This window comes from Theobroma cacao, chromosome 1 (genome assembly GCF_000208745.1).
Source record: "Theobroma cacao cultivar B97-61/B2 chromosome 1, Criollo_cocoa_genome_V2, whole genome shotgun sequence".
NCBI lineage: Eukaryota > Viridiplantae > Streptophyta > Magnoliopsida > Malvales > Malvaceae > Theobroma > Theobroma cacao.
In genome coordinates this window covers 1,689,645-1,708,744 of record NC_030850.1, presented here as the reverse complement: position 1 = coordinate 1,708,744, position 19,100 = coordinate 1,689,645, and the positions used below count along the sequence as shown (strand labels likewise).

Below are 19,100 nucleotides of genomic sequence, written 5' to 3'. Positions count from 1 at the left end.
TTTTTTTTATTCCCCATTTTTATGTCTTCAATACAAAAAAACCTACTAAAAATTAGTCTATGTTTATATTCTAAAAAAATTTCTGTAATTAATAAGCTAGAACACTAGTTTTACATAATCCGGTAATAGGTTACATAATCCGTGTGTCCAAACAGTCCTATAGACTTGGAGCTCCAGTCAAGCTGGAGTCCGGTTCTTTTTTATACAGTAAGTAAAAAAAAAGGCCCCAATAGAATCAAAACCTTCTCTCCAAGGTCTCGATCAAATAGCTTCCTTGTCGATAATCAACAGTATCAAAACAAAAACATCCGGTCGAGGTTTCGCTTCTCACTGAAGTTCCTTCTCTAATGATTCCGCTTTCATTTCCTTTTAATCGCTGTATTATCTTTGATTATCTTGTTAATTAAGATTATTAACGCTTCTATTTTTAAATGTCAAAGCTTTATAATTAATACAGCATTTTGTGTCTTTATCTTATACATTTTAATAATAATTAGTATATATTCTAATACTTGAGTATTTGGTTAATTGATTGGTACATAATCTTTTATTTAAAGAGTAGAGTTTGAATCTCCTCCTCCAATTATAAAAAAAAATAGTATGTATTCTATTATATTATTTTTCCAAATTAAAGCATTACATACTCATTATATTTAAAATAAAAATTATTAATATATGATACAAGATACATTTCATATGATATATTATGATATTAATGAAAAATTATATGAATCGATATATTATATCGTTTTAATTAAATATTGAATTAAAAATTTATTTATTTAGATTCTTTTATTTTTTATTTTTGAATTAATAAATGTTAAATTTTTTTTGAAGTTTATAAAAAATTAGAAAAATATTAAAAAACTAAAATTAAAAAATAAAAAATATAAATGTAAAAAAAAAAAAAAATCAATCATCGACCTAATCCACCTCTCCAACCAAAATTTAAGAAAAAAAATTTAAAACAAACACGAACACTACAAACTTATAAATCCAACGAAAAAAAAATTTAAAACAAACACAACTATAGTAGTTATATAAAGACCCATCCATAACAGACATTATATAATAACAAAACTACACAATACTGTAAAAAAAAAAAAAAAAACCCAAACAGAATAAAAGAAAAAACCCAAACAAAATAAAAACTCTCTTCTCGATCAAAACTTCTCATAGAAACTTCTCTCCAAAGTCTCGATCGAAAGCAATAAGAGGTATCGCTTCTCACTCAACCTCTTTATAATCGCTGTCTTATCTTTGATTATCTTGTTAAACGCTACTGTAAATGTCAAAACTTTCTAATTAATGCAGTCTTTGCCTCCTTTTAAGTTATTTTCTATTTTGGTTTTCTTTTCTTCTTTTTTTGTCTTTTTTCACAAGTAGGATCTGGATTGTTGGCTTTAATTCTTAGTTTTTAGCTTTGGATTAGGTTGATGTGGTTAGGGCGTGTTTGGTTGCTGAGAAAATACTCTTTTCTTGATCAAAATCATTGGTTTTTTTTAATGTACGGATTTCAGCTATTAAATTTGTGTACTTCTGAATACTGAGCAATATTGGGATTTGGTTGAGGTATACGGAATTCTAGTACTTTAATCGTGTCGGAATTGATTTTTTTTTTTTATATGTGAGAATGGAAAATGTTTGTCAGCATGAAGGATTTTTCTTAAAAAACCCCACCTTTTGATTTCTGAAGGTAGATTTTCTTAGTGAATTAGTGTGCTCACCTTGACTCATCCTTGAACTGTGAATAGTTTTTTAGTATTCATATCTTAGTCTCAGATTTTAACCATTCATGTCGGTAGGTAATTTTCCATGTTTTCCCCCTTTTTCCTGTTCCTGTTATCATGTTGTAAAGTAATTCTGATAAATTGTTGACGTTAGGCTGCAGCTTGAGGAGTGAGGTGGGGAAACTTCGAGTTAAAATGGATAAAGGAAAGATGCGGCCTAATTTCTATGGGAACAATAACTGCAAGATGTACTTGGATTTAAAAGATATAATAAGGGAGAATGCCCTTCGTTACCTTCCTGCTAAATCACTTTTTCGGTGCACTGGAGTTTGTCGGGAATGGGAGCTTCAAATATCAACACCTTTCTTTGCTCACAATCAATCAAATTCTTTCCACTCTACTTCTGGTTTCTTTTATCAAACACAAGCAGGCGTGCCATCATTCATGTCTCTTGACCCCATGGCTTATGGTGTTCCAGATCCATCTTTAACGTTTCTGCCTGAACCTGTTGATATTCGGGCCTCCTGCAATGGGCTACTGTGTTGCCAGGGACGTACTGGGTACCGGGCTTACTACATCTGCAATCCTGTTACCAAGCGATGGAAAGAACTTCCAAAACCAGGTGCTGATCATGGGCCTGACCCTGCTGTAGTGCTCCTATTTGAACCATCATTGCTGAACTTCATTGCTAACTATAAGCTGGTTTGTGCCTTTCCATCTGAACTTGGTGGATATGAGTTTGACATCTATTCCTCTGAAAAAGGATCATGGAGAAATCCTGGTGAGATTTGCTTTGGTGATTGGAAGCTCCTGCCGAAGTCGGGTGTTCATGTGAATGGCACTGTTTATTGGCTGTCAAGTCAAGGAGTTATTGCATTTGATCTCACATCAGAGCGGTCTCAGCTCCTCTCTTCTGCACCTGGGGCCTTAGGCATGATGAGTGGAAAGCTTTGTGCAGCTTATGTACGTGGTCAGAGATTAGTTGTGAGTTTGCTGTCTAATACTCACTCGAATACCATGCGATTGCACAGCGATGCCAGGACCTGGGTAGAAATCCAATCTGACATCAATCTAGATCCCACAGTGGCTGCAGAATCATATAGTTATACTCCCTATCATTTTTCTGGTAGATATGGTCATGGTTCTGGAGGTGTGGTGTTTATAGGTGATGACATGGTGTTGCTTCGAAATGGGAACAAATTTTATTCTTATGACATGAAGAAAAAGGCCTCTAATTCTTTGGGTGAAGTTAACATTGATAGCGATGCAGGGATTGTTGTTTATGTGAATAGCCTTGTTGAGCTCTAGTTAGCCTCTTTTCTCTTGCGAATGGGATACCGTCCGGTTTTGAGAAGAACACCAAACGATCTCCGATTCTTATAATCAGGAAGATATAAAATTAGTGCAACTTTTTGGTACATGTTTCTGTGTTCTCTTTTTTTCTTTTTGGGTGCCTGTAGTAAGGATTGTCTTCTTCTACTCCCAATGATCTGTGAGTAGCTGTAGTTCTGGTTCTGTTCACAACTCCTTTAATCAAGATAAGGATAGCGCATTAATTGAAGACTTTGCTGGTCCTTTAAGGACTTACTTGAGGACGAGCCTAGTCAAAAGGAATTTCAAAGTAACAAGCTATTGGGTAAAGAATTCAGATAACTGAGAAACCTAGTAGGACTTGACGTGATTTGCATATTAGTACAAGAAAAGTAGAAATCAACTTTAACATAATTAGTTCTCTAATCACTACCCATTATAAAAAAATGATTAAATTAAATCATTTTTAGTATGTCTAATCAATAATCATGTAACGAACATAAAATATATGTATTTATTATTGAAATAAGATAAGATAATTGTGATTGTTTATTTTAAGTAGAATATTTTATACGTCGATAAATAAATTTAAACTCGTACGGCTAATAAATTTCGCGTTTTATTGTTACTTTTTTACTGCAAAAGAAATTTTGAAGGAAGTGAGAAGCTTGCTGCACAAGTTTGCCTTTTTACAATCAGCGGGCGAATCAATATCTATGATTGACCTAACGTAACAACCACTTTCCCACCAAGTTCTTGGTCATCACCCCGAAAATGAAGTTGAAACATCATGAAACCAATACGAGGAAGCCACGTGTGAGTCTCATCTATATTAACACGCTTTGATAATCCGCGAGGGCCAGATTCCGCTCTCCAGACCACACTAATCTCTTTGAGAACTGATCAAAATCTCCTCACTCATTTCCAAGGTTTCATTCCCTCTTCCTCTCTCTCTTCTGTAGTCTTGAACTCTTTCTTCTCTCTGTATTCCTCTTTTAGGGGTTTTCTTGGTGATGTTTTTACGTCTCGTTTTCGGTTTTTGATTTTCTACGATGTTGATTCTTTCGGTTAAAACCCGTTTCTCGGTTTTGTTTGATATTTATTAGGTTTCTTTTCTAGATTGTTTGTTTCCTAAGAAAATAAAGGGGAACAAGTACGGAAAAAGAGAAAAGACTTCGTCGACTGAAGTTCCGTTCAGTTTGAGAAAACGAAAGTGAGAGTGAACTTCATCCTTGAGTTTCTGTTAACATGTTCTGGTTTTCTTTTTCCGTGGGCCCCATAAAAAATTGACTTGACTTCAATTTTCTGTTTCTTTCGATGGCCTTTATACATATTATTTATAATTTTTTCTGGGAGTTTATTTTTCTTGATTGTCTCTGTTTGTTTGCCAAGAAAATAGATGAGAAACAAGTAAGAAAATGTGGAAAAGGGGAAGAATTTTCTTCGAGTGAATTTCCAATTAGTTTCCGAAAAGTTGGAATAAAGCGTAAACTTCGTGCCAAGTTTCTGTTTACTTGTTCTATTATCCTGTGTGGGCCCAAAGAATTGACTTTGACTGGAACTAGCATTTCGTCTCTACTCTTGGTTAATCTTTCCTTGATTAGGCAAATATATATTTAATTTTATTTGGTTTCTGTCTCATCAGAAGCAGAGCAGTTGATTGTAACGTCCTTTGCTATTTCTTTCTTTATTTCTATAATCATTTTTCAACTTCTTTTGATTGGCTTTGTTCATTTCCTTTTTTGCTCATTTTCTTTCTTATACTTGTCAAGGTAAACCATGCAATTGTAAGATGTGGCTTGGGTTGAATTGTTCTGATAAACCTCTGTAAATCTTTTCTTTCAGTTGAGGATGATAACAAGCTTAATTTTGGCGTTGTTGACTTGTCATAGATCGTAACTTCCCAAGCTCTATGTGCAATTTTGACCTTTCTTTTGCTGATTAATGGAACTTTTGTCTGCAGGATCATGGCTGATTCGGATAGTGATTCTTGGGTTATGGCAGATAGTGATTCTTGGGTCATGGCAGATAGTGATTCTTGGGTCATGGCAGATTTGGAGAGTGACGATCAGGAAAAGATGGAAGTTGACTTTTGTTTAATTAAAATTGAAGATGATTCAGAATCGGGTGCTGAGGAAAGTTCAGACGAGGTATGTTTTTAGATTTTTTTCCACTCTCACTTAGAACATGTCAAATTCGATGGGAGTATTTGCTGTTAGCTTCGATAAGCTATGTTTCGTAATTGAAAGGTCCGGAATGGTTTGAGCTATGAAGTAACATCTGTTGGATCGTTGAAATAACTTCTTATGCGTTATGGCTATTAGTGCTAATCTGTTTCTGTAGGCAGCAAAATCATTTATAGATTGTATAGATGGGCCTGATTTTATAAATTTTTCTGCATTTGTCAAAAGTAAATGAGGTGGAATTTGTTAAGCTGCTCTTTCTCCGACCCCTTCAATCCCTTTTTAACCTTTTTAAATATTTTTGTGATAAGTTTTATTCTATATTTCAGCTTCCGATATTGTCATTCAAGTCCACACCTGAGAGTCCAGAGGCCTATGCCAGATCCCCCATGCTTACAAACATGAAGAAGGAAGTGCGCATAGAAGATGTTTTGAGGGACCATGTTCTTCATTTTCTTCCTGCAAAAACACTCTGTAAGTTCAGAACTGTTTCCAGAGGATGGGATCAGTGGATAAGCAGTCCATTTTTTGCCCACATACAAACTACTTACTTCAAAAACATTTCTGGTCTCTTTTTTCAACTCCCTGGTGAAGATCCTTCCTTCATCTCATTTAATCAAGATGCATATGGCATGCCTGATCCCTCTCTGAAGTTCTTGCCTGAGCCTGTCAATATCAGAACCTCTTGCAATGGTCTGCTTTGTTGCCAAAGTGTCGGGGACAATGTCTACTACATTTGCAACCCTGTGACCAAGCAATGGAAAATGCTTCCCAGGCCAAACATGTACCATGGAGCTGAGGCAGCCATGGTACTTGTTTTTGAACCACATCCGTTGAACTTTAATGAAACTTATGAGCTTGTCTGTGCTGTCACTTTTCCTGATCATCCGGTTGTCTATTTTGAGATTTACTCATCAAGGTCAAGCTCCTGGAGAGTCTCTGACACCATATGCTGTGAGCTTGATTGTTTGGATCTGCTTAGTGGTGGGTACTACATGAAGGGAGTTGTCTATTGGAAAGCCTCTTCTGGTGTCATCCTGGCTTTTAATTTGAGGAATGAGCAATATGGGATTCTACCACTTCCTCTCAGCAGTAGAGAATATGGTGCTTTAACTGTGATGCATGGGGAGTTGTGTTACATTCTGCCTTGTCTTATATTTGATAAGTACAATATATACATTTATGGGAATATGGATATGAGGCTCAAGACTGTACTACAATTTACTTGTGATGATGTGGGGAGCACATATGGTGTCTGCAGGGCTTTGCCTGGTGCTAATGATGACATTCTGATGCTTGTACTTGGGACAAGGGTGATTGCTTATCATGTGAGAGAACAGAAGTTGGAAGTGATATGCACAATGACAGCTGATTCATGTACTGGGTATCTTCCGTATGTGAACAGCCTCGTATCAGTGAGGGATCCGATGGTTGGAGTATCGGCTTAATTGTCTGTACAGTTCCTCTTCAAAGTCTCTTGTAAATGTGTCATCTGTTGGTTAAAATATGAGGTTACTGAGATACATACTTAACCAAGCCTCACCTTTGCTGGTATCTTAATACTTTTTCGTTCTCTTAAATTATTGAGGTTGTTTGATCTTGTAACTGAAAACTTCTGAAGTTCTTGCTTTGAAACTTAATACTTGTAAGCTTTGTCAAGGAACTTCGCATTTGGAAGCTAGTGATATGGTTGCTACTTTGCAACAAGAATGGCATTTTCTTTGATATCATTGGTTTCATGATGGTGTGAATTTTACCTTTTTCGATGCAAAAATGGGGCAATAAATTGGGTTTTTTTTAATGATACAAGACTATTAGGTATAGCCAATTGTTCCTGCATTTTGCAGAACAGAACAGGCCAAATGCCTGGAGGTAAACTGAGATTACATAGTGAAAAATAGCAAAGGAATTCGGTTTGCTTTGCTTCTCAAAGCCATAAAGGTTTTTCTTTTTTCGTTCAATATTAATGAAATTCTTGTTTCTATATTACCTTTGGGTGGTAATATTTGGCCAGTGATCTGTTAGTGCGTGAGGCTCTGTTTGTTACAAGTGTGAAAATAAGCGCTCATGTTGGGGACAAAGAGGAATGAGTTTTGTAGTTATTGGAGTTGATGTTCCGTACTGTTTAGGCCACTTCTTCGAAACCAGAAAATAGGTTGCCACAGATTTAGTAAAGGACTAGGCAAAGCAGGAAATAGTAAAGAACTAAAAAAGAATAACCAACTCAAACGAATCAAGGGTGGCAGAGAGACAAAAGAGGTTAAGAGAGAAAAAGAACCAAGAGTCCTGCTTTGTAGGAAGCCACCGGGGAACGACAGGATCCCCTCTCTAGAATGGCAATTTTACCATGCAACACCCTTTCTCTCTCTCTTCCTCTTGAGAACCCTTCTATCTTCTTCATTCAGGTATCTCTTTCCTCTTGCAAAAGGAAAAAATAAAGTTAAAACTTATTCACCAAAAAGTGTTTCCAATCATAAACATAAAGAGCAATGCATGAATTTCATCATAGAAGTTCAATGTATAACATGACATTTGTGTTAGAAATTTGTTAAATGTTCTTCTGGAGAAGTTTGTTTGCTCTGTTTTTTTAATCTCGATTTAGAGCATTTGCATGACCGCAATATCTGATCTTAAATGGCCTGTATCTATCACAATTTCCTTGGTTTTAACCTTGCAATCTTCTCCAGGGTTCTTCAGTTGTTTGAGACAAGCAAATAAGGGAGGGGTGGAGAGTTTCTTGGCTGGAAGTTCGCAAAGCTAACACAAAATGGCATCATCCCCTGAGAATTCTCCATCACAAGATTCCCCACCTGCTCCACCACCATCAAATTCATCACGAAATAACTCATCACCACCACCACCACCATCATCATCCACAAGATCACCACCGCCACCATCACCACCACCGAATAGTAATAATAGTTCTCCTCTTCCAACTTCTAACAGTAACCGCAACCCCTCACCCCCAACTCCTCCCAGAAGTAGTGGTACCAAGGCAAACAGTTCTTCTGCTAATAATACATCTTCTTCAGTTTCATCATCCTCGGATTCATCAAGTAATGAGACGGATATAAAGATTATTACAGGAGTAGCTGTGGGGGCAGGATTATTGCTTCTTCTCATTTTACTCTGTGTAGCAAGATGCACTCAGCAAAAGAAGAAGAAGAGAAGGCGTCAGCAAATGCAGTACTACCCATCTCATGAAGCTAAAGGTGAAAAACAATACCCTTCTTTCCTGCTGCCAAGGCAAAGGACTTTGTTTCTTTTTTTTTTTCCTGGAATGCACTTTTTCTTCATTGGTGAAACTTAGGAGAAGAAAGCTTGGAATTTTACAAATACTTGCCATAAAGTTCTCTTTGTCAATTAAACCAACATTAAGGCCTGTGTTTCTATTGTAACGAAGCAGAGTTCCCTTATCAAATTCCCTTTATTTTGCTGCTTTAAAGGACTAGCAAAAACCTTAGCCTAATTTGAAGCAAGGGACCTGCGTTGCTTGTAGCAATTTTTCCTGTTAAAACTAGAGCAAAAGGAAACATTATCATGGACTTCTGTAAATAGGTTTTAATCAAGATCATGAAAATCCAGTGAAGAGAAGAAAATCAATATGCATGATCTATAATTTATCTTATATTGAATCTTGAAACTAGCTTTGATATCAATTTTATGATTTGAGAGTCGATGTATAGTGTATGTGGCTCAAAAATTATTTCTATTATCTGGTTTATGCACAGGTGGTGGTGATCAATATTATAACAAAACACAGAATCCTCCCTGGCTCAATAGTCCCCAAGGGGCAGAGCATGTTGTCAAAGTACCTCCTCCACCACCAGGTGGTGGCGGCGGCTGGGGTTCACCATCCCCAATGCAAGCACCAGTTTATAGTGGTGAAGCAAGCTCCAACTTCTCAGGCCCATACCGTCCCCCTCCTTTGCCACCCCCCTCACCAAGTATTGCTCTTGGATTCAATAAGAGCACTTTCAGTTATGAGGAGCTGGCAGCTGCTACCGGTGGATTTTCTCGGGCTAATCTGCTTGGTCAAGGTGGGTTCGGATATGTGCACAAGGGTGTGTTACCGAATGGAAAGGAGGTTGCAGTCAAGAGTTTAAAAAGTGGCAGTGGACAAGGAGAAAGAGAATTCCAGGCTGAAGTTGAAATAATTAGCCGTGTACATCATCGCCATCTTGTGTCACTAGTTGGATATTGCATTGCTGGCGGGCAGCGGATGTTGGTGTATGAATTTGTTCCAAATAATACCCTGGAACATCATCTCCATGGTAAATTAATTTCTTGGTTCATTCATTATTATTTCTTTTAGTACTTGCGTAAAGAAATTCAATGCTTGCAGTCTTGGACCCTGATGCATAAGTTCTAGAAAAGATTTAAGCAAATAATGATCTAAGTCTTCCAAATTGAATGCTCCTGAAAATTGGGAGAATATGTTGGAGTCCTATAGTGGATTGCACTAAAAAACCTTATGGCAAAGATTTTGATCTGAAGTGATTTGCACTCCTGAAATAGTTACAACTTTCCACTGCAGGAAAGGATCTTCCAGTCATGGATTTTTCCACCAGACTTCGTATTGCATTAGGTTCTGCTAAAGGTCTTGCTTATCTTCATGAAGATTGTAAGTTCCCAGTTTTCTATCTCTCTCTCTCTCTCTCTCCATTTCTTTCTGAAGTTCTGATTTCTTTGTTGAACCATGCATGCAGGCCATCCTCGCATTATTCATCGTGATATCAAAGCAGCTAATATTCTTCTTGACGACAACTTCGAAGCCATGGTATCTTTTCTTAAAACCAGTGTTTTAATTCATCATTGAAAGTCAATTATCCAATAAAATGGAACTACCAAGTTCACAATGATCATTCACATCAGCCTATGACATCTATTTGGGCAAAAACTAACCGAGCACATTTTACAGGTGGCAGATTTTGGATTGGCTAAGCTGTCTTCTGATAACTACACTCATGTCTCAACTCGTGTGATGGGAACATTCGGGTAAGGAACTGAGTCCATAAATAAAAGTGAAAAGCTAGTTTGTGATTAGTTGTGTTGGAGGAAAAAGAAAGATTGAAACAGGGAAATCTATAGTTTGCTTGAAAAGGTTGATTCAAACAGCATTTCCAAAAGGAAAGAGGAAACTAGAACTCCACTCACTGATGATTTTGTTTCTTTTTATAATGTAGGTATTTGGCTCCGGAGTATGCCTCAAGCGGCAAGTTAACAGAGAAATCAGATGTTTTCTCATTTGGGGTCATGCTCTTGGAACTCATTACTGGAAAGCGACCTGTTGATCCTACTAATGCAATGGAAGACAGCTTAGTCGATTGGGTCTGTACTCTGTTACTTCCTCTATATCTCCAAACCTAATACTTGCACTAGAGCTCAAAGTTGATGTTAATTGCCAAAAAAATGAGATCTTAAAACTATGACTTAGCAAAGTGGAGTATAAATGATTGATAGTAGATACAATTATACAAAGGCCATGTATCCAATATAAATTCCTTTCGGCACCATAAGATTACATAGAGAATGCTGCCTCTGTCTGTTCTGTGCTGTCCAACTAATGTTTCATTTTCCTTCTTATTGTTATCCTCTTTTTTGGGCGTGCTGTGAACAGGCTCGACCACTTTTGGCTCGGGCACTGGAAGATGGCAACCATGATGAGCTGGCTGATCCACGCTTGGAGCTTAACTACAACCACCACGAAATGCAACGCATGGTAGCCTGTGCTGCTGCCAGCATCCGACATTCTGCCAAAAAGCGCCCGAAAATGAGCCAGGTTTTGCAATGATCTCCAACTTCATTTGTCAACGTTTAGTTGCATCACAAGTGATTTAATGTAAAATGTTAACGCAAAGCAGATAGTACGTGCCCTGGAAGGAGATTCTTCCCTGGATGACTTGAACGAGGGGATAAAGCCAGGCCATAGCGCCGTCTACAGCTCTGGTGTAAGCTCCGAATACAGTGCCAGTTCATACAACGCTGACATGAAGAAGTTCAGACAATTAGCACTGTCAAGCCAGGAATTCGGGGGCAGCGAAGACGGAACTTCCAGCAGTGATCACTCGAGAGAGATGCAAAGGCACAATATTTAACCAACTGGACCAAAAAGCTTGACAAAAAAAAAAAAAGAACACAGTGATTATTTACATAAAAAAATTTGGGATTTCCAGGTCCTTCTGTTAATTGGGATCTTTGTTAATTCAAAAGTGTTTTTCTCTTTATTATCTTGCATTTGTATTATTTATGCATTTGATCTTTGATCATGTATCTTGGCACATCTAGCTTTCTGTTATTTGTGTGAGTTCTGATTCTATGCTTACTTATATATGAATTTGATGGTGTTTAAGAAGATAAATGCTTTTGTCATTCCATTTTTGAGAAAAAGGAATTCATGTAACTCTTCTGTATCAGTAAGTAACTTTTGCAAAAATCCCATACCTTCAAAAACAAAAAGGGGAAATTTTTTGTGTTTATGTTACATTTTGGGTATCATGCTTACGATTATAATGCCATTTTTGCCACAAGAGATTGGGATTCAATAAATTTATTTGCATTCAGCAAATGACAAGATTGATTTTGCTTAATGATATTTGAAAAAGGAAAACAAAAAAAACACACAAACACAGAATTTCTTTAATATGTCCTTAAATAATTTGGTAAGTATATTAATTGTTACACTAATAAGAAAAAAAAAACTTGTTTAGAGAGATTAATTGATAAATATATTAATAGTTAAATAATTTGAGAAAAATAAAATTCGAATTTAACTCTTTAAATAAAAAAAATATACGACTATCATTGTGACCGGATTTTACCTACATAATTTTTTTTTTTAATACTAGTAGCTATTTAAGTTATAACTTTGCATTAGAAAGATCAAAGAAAAAGAATTATACCTCGACATTTGTAATTCAGTAGCTAAGAAAATCTTTCTGTTAGGGAAAATCATTTTCATATTCCACATTGTGTTTAGAGAATTTTAAAATTTGTTGATATATTTTTAAAAAGATTTCATCGTGTCTAAATTTAGATTTTCAATTTAATTCAATGTTGGAATTAGAGTAAACATTTTTAAACTCAAAATCGATCTTGTCTGAACAAAAATTATTACAATTTATTGAATAAAATAACATACTTTCATTTAGATTTAATTTTTAAAAATATTATTTATTGAAATATTAATGTAAAACTTCATTATTGTTAATAAGTAAGAGGTTATTTTGTCTGTAGACGGATATGGGTTTAGCTCAAAACTTTTGGCCCAATAACAAATGGCCCGAGCCCACCATGTCCATGACCACTTTAGTTTTTAAAGTCAAACAAAAACGACACCACTTCAGCAACCTCCTCCGTCCTAACAAACGTAATTCGGACGCGGGGTTACAAGCAAGTCGAGCGAGGTTTATGCTAGTCTTTCAAGCTGGACAGAGAAAAAGAAAAGGAAAAACCAAAGCTCGTACATTTTTCTTAAAGCCAGCTATATATACTCTCCTAAAAACCCTTTGTTAGCTTCTTCCCCCCGCCGTCTTTCAGGCTCCATTTACCGATAGACCCGACCCGATTTACGAAACACGATTCAGAAAGTACAATCGAATCGATGCTTCTTATCGTCTTAATCTAGATTACCAAATCCTCGCTTTGTCGAAAAAACCCTAGCTAAGCCCCCTGATCTCTCTTCAACATGGGAGATTACAACGATGCCTTCATGCGCAACCAAAACGCCGCTGTTCAGGCCCGCGTTAAACCCCCTCAGAACCGCGCCAATATCCAACAGCTCAAGCTGGTTCGTTATTTTAGGGTTTTTTTTTTGAATAGTTTGATCCGATTATTTTTAAGTTCGAGTTGTTAGCTTAAGATAATTGTAGATTTTTCATTTTTGTTTACTTATTTTCTATTTCCAAAGTTTGTGATGGATTTTATTCAATTTTTATTTTGAGATATGTAGATTTGCTGGGATTTCCGGAAAATTAATGCTATTGAAAGTTATATAGCGATTTTGATTTGTTGTAAAAGAAAGATGATTAAATAATCTGTTTTAACTTTGTAGATTGGACAAAGTCATCCTACTGGTTTAACAGCCAATCTTTTGAAGCTCTTTGAACCTCGACCTCCATTGGAGTTTAAACCGCCTCCGGAGAAGAGAAAATGTCCCCCGTACACAGGTCTTTGTCTTGTATTTGGCTTTTAAATTTTCTCTCAAGATTTTGACATTTATTGATTTGATTTGCTTTGTTTGGCTTTGTTAGGAATGGCACAGTTCGTGAGTCACTTTGCTGAGCCAGGAGATGCTGAGTACGCTCCGCCTGTTCAGGAAGCTGAAACACCTGTAGGATACAAGTTACTATGTTTTTGTTTTTATGAAATGCTTTGCATAAGTAAAGTGGTTTGGTAGTGCATCTTTTGTTATCTTCTGTGGTTTTATTGAATTTGGAATTTCATTCGAGTAATATGATATGTCAATAAGATGTACAATTGATGCAGCTGTATACTGAGATCACTTCAGTTATGTTTTTTTTGTGTTTGTATGTAAACATGGCTTTAGTACCATGTTCTAGTCCAAACTGGGTGAGCATGTTGTAAAAATAATTATGTAACTATACAGTGGCTTTTGGTGTAAGATGTTAATTTGACCATCTACTTTATTTTGATGGAAGGATAAAATTTTAACATACATTTGTGCTTTTGTAATGAATCTTTTGTGGATCTAGGCACAAAGAAGAGCCAGAATTCATAAGTTACGACTAGAGAAGGGTGTAGAGAAGGCTGCTGAGGAGTTGAAAAACTGTAAAGTCTCTTTTCTTTAAGTTACTTATTAGCGACTGATGCATTTGTGGTTTTTAATCCTTGTTTTCTTTTTTGTGTATTTTATGCAGATGATCCAAATAACGACCCAAACATTTCAGGTGATCCTTACAAGACATTATTTGTTGCTAGACTTGTAAGTGAATTTTCCCAATTTCACATCTAACTTCATCTTTCGTTCATCCCTTCTGGAATAAGTTATTAGCTGTAATATTTTTTTGCAGAATTACGAGACATCCGAGAGTAGAATGAAAAGGGAGTTTGAATCTTATGGACCGATTAAGCGGGTAGGTATTTTTGAGCACCCTCATGCAGGTTTGGTAAGAGGTTATGCAGCCGCTTTATCCTTTCTGTTTCTTGCATAAAAGATTTTAGTTTCCTAAACTAAATTTCAAGTTTTAAAGTTTTTTGATTTCCAGTTTTTTCAAATCAAGCTATATTTTTTCTTGTAAAAAAGGTTAAATCTTTTGACATATGTACTTACTATATACCTAAGCTTACTAAGAACCTATTTTAAAAATGCTTGTATAAACTTGATATGCAGTAATGCATGTTGTAGTTGCAAAACTCTATCCTTACATGGTAGTTCTAAATAGCAATGCATGTACAACTTCTGTTTGGCAACTATGAGTATGCTGAGCATCTGCCTGTTCTGTAATATATCGTACTTGGAGTCTGTTCAAGTTGAAAAATGAAAACAGGTATCACAGCCTATTTACTGGTAAGGTCGAATGGGTTTGTTTCAGTTGACCCCTTGATAAGTTGCTTTAATATGGTAGGATGTAGAAATCGTCTCCAGACATAGGTGATCTTCCACTCTTTAGGTATTGTTGTACCATTAAGAATCATCCTATAAAGGTATCCCTGGTAAGGGGCTGATTACTCTATTTCTCAATCCCCAATACTTTTACAATCCAATTTCTGCCTGTTCTGTAATATATTGTACTTGGAGTCTGATCAAGTTGAAAAAAAATAACAGGTATCACAGCCTATTTTCTGGTAAGGGTGTATGGGTTTGTTTCAATGGACCCCTTGATAAGTTGCTTTAATATGGTAGGATGTAGAAACCATCTCCAGATATAGGTGATTTTCCACTCTTTAGGTATTGTTGTACCATTAAGAATCATCCTATAAAGGTATACCTGGTAAGGGCTGATTATTTCGCAATTCCCAATACTTTTACAATCCAATTCCAAAGATGTTGCTTCATCCTGCACAGCAAAGCTGAAAAAACTATGTTGAGCAGAGAAGTTGTGCATTATGCCTTTTGGCCTTTATTTTCGAGCAACAAAAGGTGGCTGACATCTGTTCTTTTTCCTGCTCTGGGTAAAACAAATTGGGAGTATAAGCATCTCTTTCTTTTGTTATTTAATTTTAGTCCATGCTTTTACTGCTACTAAAAATTTTACTTTTGGCTTTTAAAGGCTATCAAAAACATATCAGCAGTTGAGAAGGTGTTCTGGTATTTCCTAGTCTATAACTATTTTCTATTTTAAAAAATTATTCCCTGGTAAGGGGAGTTTAGTTTGTTCAACAAATGGTAAATATGCCACGATACATCAGTTTTTCTGCAACTCTAGCAGTGGTGGTGAGCATCTCGCAGTGGCAGCCCTATGAATAAAAGGTGAGCACGGCTAATGAGGCATAGTGCCTGCCTGCCTGCCGTGCCATTTAGGATTTACTGTTTTAACTTTTTTGTAGTGCTAGCACTTAGCTCTGGAGATCAAACATCATCGATTACAACTATCTGATTCCTACCAGAAGATTGTTCTTCTATACGTTTCTTCTGACTGTTTATTAATTATTTCTTGTGTTGTGAGATTACCAGGTTCGGTTGATTACTGATAAATCCACAAATAAACCCAGAGGCTATGCTTTCATTGAGTACATGCATACTCGGGATATGAAAGGTTGGCTTACATTTGATTATGTTGTCACTTTTGAGCTGGTAGGCTTTAGTGAGCTTTGCTAATCTCTGCTTTTGTACATCTCATAGCTGCTTATAAACAAGCTGATGGAAGGAAGATTGAAGGAAGAAGGGTTCTTGTGGATGTTGAGCGTGGTAGGACAGTCCCAAATTGGCGCCCTCGTAGGCTAGGTGGTGGCCTTGGAACAACCAGGGTTGGAGGTGAAGATGTTAATCAAAGGTATTTTGGGAGGTGGCTATGCATATTGTAATCTGATGCATAAACATACCCTGTTAAAGTTGACAAATGTGTCTTACAAATTTCAAAACTATTACTTTCTAGAAATTGCTTAAGTTTGGGTATTACTATTTAAGTGACTAGTAAGATATTGAAAAATTAAAATACCAGTAATGCATCTTAACAGATTCTCCCTTTCTGATTGCTTTGCGGGTGGGAGATGGTTTGAGTAGGGCTGCATGCAGCAGCCTTTAGTTCACATGCTTCCATCGGAGTTAAGCTGATCTTTAAAAAGTTTGCATGGCATATGCTCTTATGTATTTCTTCCTTGATGTTTTGATATTTGGTATGCTTGAAGTCCGGTATTACCAGGCTAGGATTGACCAGATACGTCGGGCTCAGTTTCAACTGTTGTTATCTGGATATTAAATATGTAATGATCTTTTACTACTCAGGGAGCAACTGCAATCAGGACCATCTCGTTCTGAGGAGCCAAGGATTCGAGAGGATCGACATGGTGACCGGTAAGATTAGCTGAGTTACTTTACTAATTTTTGTGTTTATAGCGTTTGGTACAATGTAAAAAGTGTATATTACTGGCTTAAAACTTATTTCAGTACAAATGCCAGAATAATTTATCCCACCTTTACTTTTGCTGGGAAATCTGTGATAAGAACCATTTTCTAGTCTTTTGCCATGGTGTCACCATATTATATTATAGATATCTGATTGATCTTGGAAATCTTAGGGACAGGGAAAAATCACGTGAAAGAGGAAGGGAACGGGAGAGGGAACGAGAAAAGTCTCGTGAGCGCTCCCATGACAGACCAAGGGATCGTGATAGAGAGGATAGGCACCACAGAGATCGTGAAAGAACTAGAGACAGAGATAGGGACAGAGAGAGAGACCGTGGTCGTGATCGTGATCGAGCACGTGATCGTGATCGAGCTCGGGATCGTGGTCGTGAATATGAGCGCGATAGAGAAAGAGATCGTGACCGTGAACGTGAGAGGGACAGAGACAGGGATTATGATGTTGGTGACTATGATCGTGATCGTGGGCGTTCTAGGGATAGGGAATCCGATTATGATCGTGTTGAATCCAAACATGATCGGGACCGGCATAGTGAGAGGGACTATGATCATGGTGAGCAAGATGAGGATCGTGGGTGGTATGAAGAGCATGAGCATGGGCATAGGCGTTCAGACCTAGATGACCAACATTATGAACACTATCAGCATCATCGAGGTCGGGGAGAATATGATTTGGATGCCCATGGTGGCCATGATCGTTATGATCAATATGCTGACCATGACCGTGATCGCTATGATGCGGTGGAAGAAGATGATTATAGGTGATTAGATGATCGTAAGACAGAAATCATGTTCGGAGCATGAAGATCAGTGTCAGTTGGTCACTCTTCTTTAGTGTGAGCTGCTTTTTCTCCTAATGCACCTTGGTCTAGTTAAGATCTCAAGGAAACAGTTTTCTATATGCATTCTCTCTGATGTGGTGAATTCCGAGTTCAGGAGTGTTGGCTTTTGGAGTTGGAACCCTGGTACTACTATGTGCATGGCATCTCTGCTTTTATTTTTATTTTATTTTAAAAATGTCTAGAAAGACTTGTTATGTGGTTTTAAGCTTTTATCCTATCGACCTATTGTGTTTGCTCTCTTTTCGAGGACGCTTGAAATGGGTAATTAATGTTTGTTGTATCATTGTCGTTCTCATGCTCATCCTTAGCACAGGTTGCTTTTTCTTGCATCCGATCCAAAACTAAAATTAGCTTATCTTATTACCGGTGCTGCATAAGCTTCAAAGATTTTACCAGGTTAGTTAGCAATAATTTTGTATCGTAACCGGCGGATAGAGGAGAGGCTCTTGAATACGGCTTGCTCCGAAAGCTTCTTAATTCTGAGATGGCCTCGAGGGACTTGAGCGACGCCGTTTTTGGTTTCGTTCAACCCTTTGAAGTCCCTTGAGCTAAATGGATACGGAGAGCTTGGGGAATATGTTCAACAGAGTTCCGCTTGAGTTGGGTTCCGAGGATTTAGTTCATACGACGAGAGATTGAAACACTCGTTTTAGCGCCAAACTTTTCCCTCCACGAAAGCTTTCATTGGAAGAAAAATGTGACCGGAGCCGGCTTTCTGTGGAAGTTCATTGACTGTCTTTTCCTTTTAGGCTAAGTGGAAGCTCCCTGGTCGCCCTTGTGTAAATAATTGCCCAACTTTGGGCTTTTCAATCGACCCACTGCCTACCCAATATTGGGCTCAGTCGGAAAAAAAGGTTCTCTCTATGGGAGCCTACGTTGGCTTGTTAATTGGGCTCATGATAGTTAAAACTTTGTAGGTCCTCAATCAATCATTCGAAAGTAAGAAATGTAAACAAATCAAATTACTCATAGGTTATTAGGGTTCGGTTTGATAGATATTCGAAATCGACTCGTTTACTCTGGAGCTTAGCTCAAGTTACTCTAGTAACTAGCTGAGTTGAGTAAGAAAACTTTAACACTCGACTCAAGTGATTCGCAAGCCTGATCATCCCTTTCAATTTATTTATATATTTTAAAATTTTATTTTAAATTCAAATTTAAATTAATTTTCTATAAATTAATGATAATAAAACCTAATTGAGTTGAGTTTGAGTAATATGATTATTTTTCGAATGAATTTAAAGAAAAATAAAACCCAATTAAACTTGAATTTTAAGTTTTTTAGTCGAATTGAGCTCGAGCCTATACGGTATTGATTCGGTTTGGCTCAATTACACCCCTCACAAAACCACATTTCCATTGGAATTAGTATTTGAGTAGCTCTTATGATTCAATAATTATTTCGTACCTTTTTTAAATAATTAATGTGCTAGATTTATATACAATTAAATGGAGAGAATATATCGAGAATAATCTAACAGAAAAAAAG

General features: G+C 36.8%; 4 protein-coding genes across 11 annotated transcripts; all 4 read left to right on the top strand.

The window, feature by feature from the left end:
• On the top strand, positions 1,008-3,291 carry LOC18610953 (F-box protein At5g49610). 2 transcript variants are annotated; one of them, XM_018119708.1, is made up of 2 exons: positions 1,008-1,217; positions 1,892-3,291. In XM_018119708.1, exon 2 carries the CDS (start codon positions 1,926-1,928, stop codon positions 3,036-3,038), a length of 1,113 nt encoding a protein of 370 aa, XP_017975197.1. In that variant the 5' UTR covers positions 1,008-1,217; positions 1,892-1,925; the 3' UTR covers positions 3,039-3,291. The 2 variants fall into 2 exon arrangements, with proteins under 2 accessions (XP_017975197.1, XP_007046974.2); XM_007046912.2 differs by having other exon boundaries at positions 1,014-1,217; positions 1,885-3,291.
• LOC18610952 (putative F-box protein At1g32420) lies at positions 3,860-6,960 on the top strand. 6 transcript variants are annotated; one of them, XM_018128168.1, is made up of 4 exons: positions 3,890-3,970; positions 4,887-4,936; positions 5,005-5,191; positions 5,554-6,960. In XM_018128168.1, exons 2-4 carry the CDS (start codon positions 4,893-4,895, stop codon positions 6,670-6,672), a joined length of 1,350 nt encoding a protein of 449 aa, XP_017983657.1. In that variant the 5' UTR covers positions 3,890-3,970; positions 4,887-4,892; the 3' UTR covers positions 6,673-6,960. The 6 variants fall into 6 exon arrangements, with proteins under 6 accessions (XP_007046971.2, XP_017983657.1, XP_017983672.1 ...); XM_007046909.2 differs by lacking the exon at positions 4,887-4,936 and having other exon boundaries at positions 3,860-3,970; XM_018128183.1 differs by lacking the exons at positions 3,890-3,970; positions 4,887-4,936 and adding an exon at positions 4,018-4,254.
• LOC18610951 (proline-rich receptor-like protein kinase PERK4) lies at positions 7,056-11,451 on the top strand. 2 transcript variants are annotated; one of them, XM_007046908.2, is made up of 9 exons: positions 7,056-7,629; positions 7,912-8,436; positions 8,956-9,498; positions 9,762-9,848; positions 9,934-10,004; positions 10,146-10,222; positions 10,411-10,555; positions 10,845-11,006; positions 11,089-11,451. In XM_007046908.2, the coding sequence occupies exons 2-9, from the start codon at positions 7,992-7,994 to the stop codon at positions 11,320-11,322; spliced, it is 1,764 nt and encodes a 587-aa protein (XP_007046970.2). In that variant the 5' UTR covers positions 7,056-7,629; positions 7,912-7,991; the 3' UTR covers positions 11,323-11,451. The 2 variants fall into 2 exon arrangements, with proteins under 2 accessions (XP_007046970.2, XP_017983646.1); XM_018128157.1 differs by lacking the exon at positions 7,056-7,629 and having other exon boundaries at positions 7,664-8,436; positions 11,089-11,338.
• LOC18610950 (U1 small nuclear ribonucleoprotein 70 kDa) lies at positions 12,601-17,894 on the top strand. The gene is made up of 10 exons (XM_007046907.2): positions 12,601-13,013; positions 13,278-13,392; positions 13,477-13,556; positions 13,939-14,014; positions 14,104-14,168; positions 14,257-14,319; positions 15,861-15,942; positions 16,029-16,179; positions 16,632-16,700; positions 16,925-17,894. Exons 1-10 carry the CDS (start codon positions 12,912-12,914, stop codon positions 17,532-17,534), a joined length of 1,413 nt encoding a protein of 470 aa, XP_007046969.2. The 5' UTR covers positions 12,601-12,911; the 3' UTR covers positions 17,535-17,894.